Source organism: Chrysochloris asiatica, unplaced genomic scaffold (genome assembly GCF_000296735.1).
Source record: "Chrysochloris asiatica unplaced genomic scaffold, ChrAsi1.0 scaffold00032, whole genome shotgun sequence".
NCBI lineage: Eukaryota > Metazoa > Chordata > Mammalia > Afrosoricida > Chrysochloridae > Chrysochloris > Chrysochloris asiatica.
The window spans coordinates 6,984,589-6,994,534 of record NW_006408550.1 but is presented as its reverse complement, the minus strand read 5'-3'; the positions used below and the strand labels follow the sequence as shown (position 1 = coordinate 6,994,534).

Below are 9,946 nucleotides of genomic sequence, written 5' to 3'. Positions count from 1 at the left end.
TTTTGTAAGAAAAGTTGAATGTATTAGCTGAATTATCTTACTTATTATCAATTTTTCTCCAAGCAAGTTAACCTTAATCCCATTAAAGCTGAAGGGCATACCTTTAAATGAGGCTGGGCCAAGTTTGCCCCTTTCTGGCTGTTATCCCCAAAACCTCATGGTTTGGAGTAGTTCCCATCCCTGCAGCATAAAGAAGGCCCCTAGAACTGAATTTACTATTCAGATCATCTATCACCTGCACAAATGCTCTTCTTCATTCATTCATTTTGTACAATCCCACTAACATGAGGAGAAAGTTAATGTGTTAGCAGTTGCTCTTGGAAGACCATTTCTCTAGTTCTGTTGAGATTCCAGTTGATTAAGGCGCTTTACGATCATGCTGTTGATTTTCTTAAGATCATCTATGTCCTCTCCTTCAGCTGTCAATCTTCTTGACACATCATCCATCTTGCTCCCAGTTTGAACTTCAAAATGGAAAACAGACTAAGTTACATTAATTTCAAGACTATTCCATCAGGGTTCATCAGAGCGCCATATTGGGGCTCAGCTAAGCACTGAGAGAGACTGCTGGAAAACTCATGCTCCAACTTCCCACGCAGCCCTGAAGCCCAGGAGAAAGATAGATGAAGACTGAAGTTACCTACCAAATGAATTATGATTACAACCTCTTGGTGCCAGTCGAGACTACCTTTGGCAGCTCCACACAGATTTTGGCAGAGAAAAAGAGCTGTGAGCAATGGAAAGAAACTGCCAGCCTGTCTGATTATTCCTCCAGAGATGAATCTATGGAAAATAGTGCCTATGGTAAGCAATGAAATTGCATCAGACGTCCAAGCATCTGACACTTACCTTGAAAATAACTTTACCCTAATAACAGCTCAAGGACACAAGTCAAATTCAGTAATCTTTTATTTAACACCTTATGGCACTCCATGAAAATTACAACTGCATCTTCCTTGTTTTCACTGATGAAAATTGGTATATGATGTCCTCAAAGTCATTTTTTTTTGTTGTTTCTTCTGTTCTACCTGTAGCAGAGCAAGATCACACAGTCTGCCTTGACTCTTGTGAAAAGATTACCTTTAACTCCTAAGTGACCTCCCTCAGCTGGCAATGGAAACTGTGAGAGTCAGTAGGAGCTGCTCTGTGGCCACCCAATCAAGTACCAGACCTGCCACACCTTAGATCCCTGATTCTCTCAGAAGTGACAGCTAGATTGTCTCATTCTGAGATCCATTCTCAGAATAGGTTTTTCCACTCATTAGGGAAATACCTTTCTTTGGGTTCGAGCCTATTTTAATATATTAGTAGTTCTGCTGGTTCTGTGTTGTTGTTGTTGTTGTTGTTAAGTACCGTCAAGTCGGTTCCGACCGATAGCGACCCTGTACAGGGTTTCCGAGGCTGTAAATCTTTACAGGAGCAGAAAGCCTCAACTTCCTCCCATAGAACAGCTGGTAGTTTCGAACTACTGACCTTGCGGTTCGCAGTTGGATTCATAACCACTACACTACCAGAGCTCATATTACCAGCCCTTAATGAATTTGGGTCGGAATCGACTCTACGGCACTTAACAACAACAATGAATGTGGAATCCTGGTGTGGTGCTGTAGGATAAGTATCTAACTGCAGTGTCCGTTTGAAACACAAGCCAGTGGTTCAAATCCACCAGTCACTCCTTGGAAACCCTATACAGAGTCACTGTGAGTTGGAACTGACTCGACAGCACTTAACAACAACAACATATATTCACATGAAGTGCTGGTGTGGTACTATAAGATAAGCACTGGACTGTTAACCACAAGATCAGAGGTTCAAATCCACCAGCTGCTCCTTGGAAACCCTATACAGGTTTGCTATGAGTCAGTTCTGATTCAATGGCACTTAATAACAATAAATGAGGAATCATTTCCTTGAGATCACTGTTGAGAGTAGAGGCATATTTTCCAAATAAACCCTGAGAAAACAGTAGGCTTGAGACTGGAACACTTGGAGTTCTCCGTATCAAAGTGAAAATTTCCAAGTAAGGCAGCACAAAATCAGTACTTGATATTTGAGCTCCTTACCATTTCCACTTCAGGCAGTTTTTTTGTTTTGTTTTGTTTTTCCACCAAAGGCATCTTTGAGAAACTAAAGGCGTTGATAACAAGCTACTCGTTTTAGCTGATAAACTAAACTTAGTAGGTAAATTAGATGTTCAAAGGTTTACCTCCCAACCTTGAGACAGATTGGCCACCCAGCAATTGTTTCTCCCTCATGTCTGAAAATTATGCTGGCTGAATTATGGTACCAGGCATGATAAAGAACTTTAATTGAACTTTGCTACAGAGATAGAACTACCACTTGTTTCTGGGTAACAAGGTGAAGCTAGTTCATGCCATCTATGAATCCCACTGAGAGCAAAAGTTGTCCTTGTGAAAACAGAGCACAAGTCAAGTTCATTTACAGATGCCTTGTCCAACTCTTTGGAGCCCTAGTAGCACAGTGGTTAAGCAATAACTGCTAACTGAAAGATGGATGTTACAAACCAACCAGCTTCCATACAGATTTCAACTTTAGAAAATTAAGTTCTACTATGTACTATATGGATCTTTGGTAGCATAGTGGTTACAAATCGGGCTGCAAACCTCAAGGTCAGCAGTTTGAAACTACCAGCTATAGAATGGGAGAAAGATGAGGCTTTCTGCTCCCGTAAAGATTTACAGCCTCGGAAACCCTGTACAGGGTCACTATGAGTCGGAACTGACTCCATGGCACATAACCACCACAACCACTATGTCCTATAGAGTTGTTACAAGTTGACATTGATTCAAAGGCAAAAGATTTGTTTTGTTGCCAACTCTGGTTTTACTCTGTATTCAGATTTGTCTGAAAAGCACAAGAGCCTTTATCCTTATTTCAGGAGAGGCCATGGAGCACGGGCAACTCTAGTTTGACTTTCAAATCTGCCTCTTATTTATCTGATGAAACTGGAGAATTAGACACTAACTTGAGGCACTGAGGCAGGATTTGAGATAATGAATTTAATGTGTCTGGCACAGAGTAATTGTACATTAAGAAGACACTTTATCTATTCACATCTTCTTTCTGTTTCTTACTTAATACAACTTTGTCTTCAATATGTAGTGCTAGAGGCCAATAGACTTCCCTTGTAGAAATAAATCCAATTTATACAAGGGAAGTCTAATAAAAATTATACAATGCATGGTTGTTTTAGGTTAGGGAGCAGTGTCTTTGAGTTCCAATTTTGCATCTGTTAACTGTGTGACCTTGGGCACATTAATTAATCTCTCAAGCCTTCATTTCAACATCAGTAAAAACAGGATAAAAATTGATCCTACACTAGATGTGTGTGTGTGTGTGTGTGTGTGTCAATTTGTTGTGCTGTGATAGCTTGCGTGTTGCTGTGATGCTAGAAGCTATGCCATTGGTATTTTAAATACCAGCAGGGTCAACCAGCATAGAAAGGTTTCAACAGAGCTTCCAGACAAAGACAGAGTGGGAGTCACAGACTAGTTTTAAATGCTCTGCCGCTGAAAACCTTATGAATAGTAGCTGAACACTGTCAGATATAGTACCAGAAGCTGAAAACTTTATAAATGCAGCAAAACCTTGTCAGACATATCGTGCCAAAAGTAGAGCCCCTCCAGTTGGCAAGCACTCACAATAGAACTGGAAGAAAACTACTTAATCAAAGTAGAATTGGCAGTGATGAAACAAATGGAGTATAGCTTTCAGGACCTTCATTTGCTGATGAGGCACAACTCAAAATGAGGAGAAACACCAGAAAACATCCATCAGTAATAGAAATATGGAATGTTACAAAATATGAATCTAGGAAAATTGGAAGTTGTCAAAAATGAAATGGAAAACATGAAGAACCCATTAGTGAGTTACAATGGACTAGTATTTGGCTATTCTGAAACAGACAACATATGGTTTACTACACTGAGATCGATAAATCAGAAAGGAATGATGTCACATACCTCATCCAAAACAAGATTTTCTGATCTATTCTGAAGTAGACAGGACCCTATCCATATGACTACAGGGAAAACCAGTTAATACCACTATTAATCAAAATTACGCCTCAATCACTGAAGACAGTGATAATGAAAGTAAAGAATTCTACCAACTTCTTCAGAGTCCTTGTTGGTTTGAAATGCAAAGTTGGCCATTCAAAATCATCAGCCACTCATTGGAAGCCTTATGCAGTGTCCCTATGAGTGAGAACTAACTTGTCAGCACTTAACAACACCCAACTTCTTCAGTCTGAAATTGATCAAACATGCCATCAAGATATATTGATAATTACTGGTGATTTGAATGCAAAGGTGGGAAACAAAAATGAAGGATCCGTAGTTAGAAAATAGGGCCTTGGTGATAGAAATGATGCTTGAAATTGCATGATAGAATTAATTATGCAAAATCAAAGACATATGCATTGCAAATGCTCTTTTTAAATGACATAAAAGGTGACTATATGCATAGTCTTCACCAGATGAAATATACAGAAATCAAATTGAACACAAGTTCAATATCATCAGTCAAAACAAATCAGGGGAAGACGGTAGATCAGACTATCAATTGCTCATATGCAACTTAAGGCTGAGCTGAAGAAAATTAAAACAACTCCATGAGAGTCAAAATACCTTCAGCTGAAAATACCTGAATTTAGAGATTACCTCAAGAACACTAGACATTAATGACTCGACACCACAAGAGTTGTGGGATGACATCAAGAACATCATACAAGAAGAAAGCAAAAGGTAATTTAAAAGAAGGAAAGAAAGAAAACACCACAATGGATGTCAGAAAAGATGAGGAGACTGACTCTCCAGGGTAAAGATACTAAAGTGAATGGAAGAAATGAGGAAGTAAAAGAGCTAAACAGAAAATTTCAAAGACAGCTTGAGAAGACAAATTAAAGTATTACAACGAAGTGTGCAAAGACCTGGAATTAGAAAACCAAAAGGGAAGACAACACTCAGCATTTCTAAAACTAAATGAACTGAAGAAAAAATTCAAACCTCGAGTTATAATATGGAAGGATTCTATGAGCAGAATCTTGACTGAAACAGAATGCATCAAATGAAGATGGAAGGAATACACAGAGTCAGTGTACCAAAAAAAAAAAAACATGGTCTCTGTTCTACCATTTTAAAAGATAACATATGATCAAGTCCAAGCTTCATTGAAGGTATTGGCGAAAAACAAGGATACAGGAATTGACAGAATACAAATTGAAATGTTTCAGCAAACTGATGCAGCACTGGAGGGACTCCCTCATCTCTGCCAAGAAATTTGGAAGACAGTGACATGGCCAACAGATGGGAAGAGATCCATATTTGTGCCCATTCCAAAAGAGAGGTGACCCAACAAATTGCAAAAGTCATACAATAATATAATTAATATCACATGCAAGTAACATTTTACTAAAGACAATTTAAAAATGACTGTAATAGTCCATCAAAAAGGATCTGCCAGAACTCTAAAGCAGATTCAGAAAAGAAAATAGAACTAGAAATATAATTGCTGACATCAGATGGATCTTGGCTGAAAGCAGAGAATACCAGAAATATGTTTGGTTGTGTTTTATTAACTATGCAAAGGCCTTTGGCTGTATAGATCATGACAAACTATGGGTAACATTGCAAAGAATGGGTATCCCAGAACACTTAACTGTGCTAATGAGTAAACATACATAGACCAAGAGGTAGTCAGTCGTTCGAACAGAACAAGGGGATACTGAATGGTTTAATATCAGGAAAAGTGTGCCCAGGGTTGTACTTTTTTTCTCTACCATACTTATTCTATCTGTATGCTTAGCAAACAATGCAAGAAGCTAGATTATCTGGAGACGAACATGGCATCAGGATTGAAGGAAGACTTATTAACAACCTGCGATATGCAGATGATACAAACTTGCTTGCTGAAGGTCAAGAAAACTTAAAATACTGGTGAAGATCAAAGACCACAGCTTTCAGTATGGATTGAAGTTCAATGTAAAGAAAACAAAAATTCTTAAAACTGGACCAATAAATAGCATCCTAATAAACAGAGGAAAGATTGAAGTTGCTAAATATTTCATTTTAGTTGGATTCACAATCAACAGTCATGCAAGCAGCAGTGAAGAAATCAGACGACGTGTTGCATTAGGCAAATGTGTTGCACAAGACCTCTTGAAAGTGTTGAAGAGCAAAGATATCATCAGTTTGAGGACTAAGGTGCGCCTGACAGAGCCATTATTTTCTTCAGTTGCCTCATATGCATGTGAAATTTGGACAATGAATAAGGCAGAATGTAAAATAATCCATGTATTTTCATTATGACACTGGATAAGAATATTGAAAGTACAATGGACTTCCAAAAGAACAAAAAATTTGTTGGAAGAAGTACATCCTGATTGCTCCTTCCAAGCCAAGATGCTTCTCACATATCAGACATGTTACCAGAAAGGATTAGTCCCTGAAGGAGGGTATTATGCTTGGTAAAATGGAGGGTCAGATAAAAAGAGGAAGATCCCCCCGCTCCAAATGATGTGCATTGATACAGCAATGGATTTAAACAGCAATATTGGTGAGGATAGTGCAGTCAGGCAGTGTTCTGTTCTGTGGTGCATAAGGTTACTATGAGTTGAACTATCTCCATGGCATCTAACAACAACAACAGTATAGAAGTTGTAAGCAAGTGGATATTAAGTCCTTAGCACAGTGTCTTGTACAGAGTAAGCACCCATTTACAGCATCTGTTATTATCCCTTTTAATCATACTGCTTCTCATCCTACATACCAAGAGAGAGATAGGGAGAAGAGAGAATTCCCTTTGAGTTGCTCACGTTTCATGTTATTGTTGTTGTCATGTGCCGTGGAGTCTATTCTGACTCATAGCAACACTGTACCGGGTTTCAGAGGCTGTAAATCTTTACGGGAGCTGAAAGCTTCTTCTTTTCTCCGGCGGAACAGCTGGTAGTTTCGAACTGCTGACCGTGAGATAGCAGCCCGATTCATAACCACTACGCTACCAGAGCTCGTTTCATAGGCACTCCTAAAATGCCAGAGTAGTTGAACTCAGTCATTCCCCCAGATGGGTGTGGTATGGTGATATGCAAGCATTTATCTATTTTGGAACAGCACTTCACAATAATAATTTATGTACTCTTGCTAGTCCTGGAGGTTCTGTTGTTACACCACGTCAACTGATAAAAGGTACAAGATCAACGTTACATAAAGCTGGTTCATATTTTAGCTTCTAAGTGGAAAAGGACATTAGCTGGGTGTGAGAGAGAGAATGGTTAAGCATCCCCTCCCCACCAAGTCCTAACTCCTGAACTAGGAAAAGACCATCACATGGATACAAAGGAGTCTTTAGGGAAAGACAGTGGAAATGTCATGTGCTCTGCCCTCTTTCTTTCCTCACCACCACCACCACCTCTAGCTCCTCAAACCCTGAATGAAATGAAATTAGGCATTCCAAAGACTTAGGCTCCACTTTTCGTCTAGAATTCTTAAGGCTACTTTGCTGTTGTTGTTATGTGCTGTGGAGTCAGTTCCGACTCATAGCGACCCTGTATAGGGTTTCCGAGGCTGTAAATCTTCACAAGAGCAGAAAGCTTCGTCTTTCTCCTGAGGAACAGCTGGTAGTTTCAAACTGCTGACCCTGAGGTTCACAGCCCAATTCGTAACCACTACGCTATCAGAGCTCCTTAAGCCTGTAAAAAAGCATGGAATGGTAGAGTATCAGGGCTGAAGGATGTCAAAGATGACCCCTCCCTTGAATTACCTTCCACTCAGGAATGGAGACTATTCCAAACGAGCACAGAGTGTGAACCAGTGGATCTGACATGAGTTAGCAATGTCTGGAAGGAGTGGGGACAGCACCTTCCCCTGATCCACGGCAGAGAAAACCTAATGAATTCTGACTCATACAGAGAACTGCCCCAGAGGGTTTCCAAGGCTGTTTGTATATTTCTGGTAGCATAGTGGTTACAAATTGGGTTGCTAACCTCAGGGTCAGCAGTTCAAAACTACCAGCCATTCCAAGAGAGAAAGATGAGGTTTTCTGCTCCCGTAAAGATTTACAGCCTCAGAAACCCTATACAGCATTGCTATGAGTCGAAATCAACTCCACAGCACATAACCACCACCATGTATATTTCTGGGAGCAGATCACCAGGTCTTTCTCCCATCTCAAGAAGTGACTGGAGTGTTTGAATCTCTGACCTCTCATAGCTTAACCTGTGCCACCAGGGAATCTCCATGGAGGAGCTGTGGTGGAAAGCCTGGACCATTCCAGGATGCGGCATCATGACCCAGGACATGTTGTGTCAGGAGCTGACACCAGCCTGGGACTAAGTCAGTGCAGTGCCAAATAAGAAATACACCTCCCTCTTCACCTCTGGGCTTTGTACAAGCTCTCAGATGCTTCTAACTGAATTCTGGGGGAATACTGAAGTAAGAAAACTTGGAAGGGGGTTTTAAACTTGAATGTGACTACATTATAGACCTGAATAAGTGGAGAAATCAATCTACTGTATTGGATAGAGAAAACCTGGAATTAGCTAGAATAAGTGCCTACCATTTATAGGTAGTGTTTTAGAAATATTTAATGAGTTGTATAAGTTTGTGAACTTCAGACAATGAGGTCTTACCCAGTGGTTTTGTGCTCCAGTAACCCTCTCCCAGGTCTCCTCTGGATGGTGCAAATAGTTCAGAAGCTAGGTTGCTAAATGAAAATTTGGAGGTTTGAGTCCACCCAAAAGCACCTCAGGAGAAAGATCTGGTGCTCTACTTCTGAAAATACTTGTTACTGAAAACTCCATGGCGTACAGTTCTGTTCTGACACGCATGAAGTCAGCGTGAATCAGAATCACCTTAACAGAAACTGGTTGGTTGGTTGGTTGGTTGGTTGGTTGGTTGGTTGGTTGGTTGGTTGGTTGGTAACCCTGTCCCAGAGCGAGTGAATTCACTAGAAATTTTCAGTTAAGCTTTCATTCCCATAAAGCAGTTCTTCCTTAGAGGAGCAAAACTAAACAAGCAGCTACAAAGTTAAGTGCAAACAAGTAATGAAAACTTGTAGGTGTTACTTACTTATTAGGAATATCACGAAGGAAACCAGCACCAGGCTCACAATCAGCACAATTATCAACCCCACAAAGAACAAACGTTGGCTTCCAGTTCCTGAGTTAGGGCCAAGGGCTGGGATTTTTTCTTCTAGAGCTAATGTAAAACAAACAACAAGAGTAACAACAAAAGCTCCGCAGCACACAGCCTGTCACTAGGACTCAACAGTACTCCACTATTACGGTGTGACCAACAGAAATACCTCTTTCCCTCTGATGGTTCTAGAAAGTGACTTCTGTTTTAGGAATATCTTTGGACCAGGAGGTCTTTGTAAATTGTTTATCTTCTTCTATGTTAAGTACCATCAATTTGGTTACAAATCATAGCAACCCTGTAAAAGATTTCTGAGGAGCAATTGGTGGGTTTGAACAGTCGACCTTGCAGTTCAAACTGACCTTGAGGTCCAGTGCATAATACTGCAGCACCACACCAAGACTCCCCTGCCGCTGAGTCAGTTCCAACTCATAGTGACCCTGTCTAATGCTATTCAAAGCAGCAACATGGTTATGGTCGTCTCAGACTTCTTTAGAACAGTTCTCTGAAGGTTCTGGAGTGGTAAAGTTGGAGGGCATTGAGTTTTCTTTGGGGAGGGAGTAAAGAAGTTAAAGGTAAAGAGCGACAAAGGCCCTAATGCCCTCTTCTCAAAGTGACAAGGAGTGAAATAGAACTGGAAATGGAACACCTACTCTAGTTGGAGCTCTGGTAGCGTAGTGGTTACGAATCGGGCTGAGAACCTTAAGATCAGCGGTTCGAAACTACCAGCTGCTCCGCGGGAGAAAGATGAGGCTTTCTACTCCCGTAAAGATTTACACCCTCGGAAACCCTGT

The 9,946-nt window shown here is 40.4% G+C and overlaps 1 protein-coding gene across 1 annotated transcript in view; it reads right to left on the bottom strand.

Moving 5' to 3' along the window:
* Positions 1-333: 333 nt before the first annotated feature.
* Positions 334-9,946, bottom strand: part of LSMEM1 (leucine-rich single-pass membrane protein 1) — an 11,386-nt gene continuing 1,773 nt past the window's right edge. The window contains exons 2-3 of the mRNA XM_006859291.1: positions 9,087-9,215; positions 334-464 (exon numbers count right to left, since the gene is read on the bottom strand). Of these exons, the coding sequence (XP_006859353.1) occupies positions 334-464; positions 9,087-9,215 (260 nt within the window). The remainder of the gene's footprint in view (positions 465-9,086; positions 9,216-9,946) is intronic.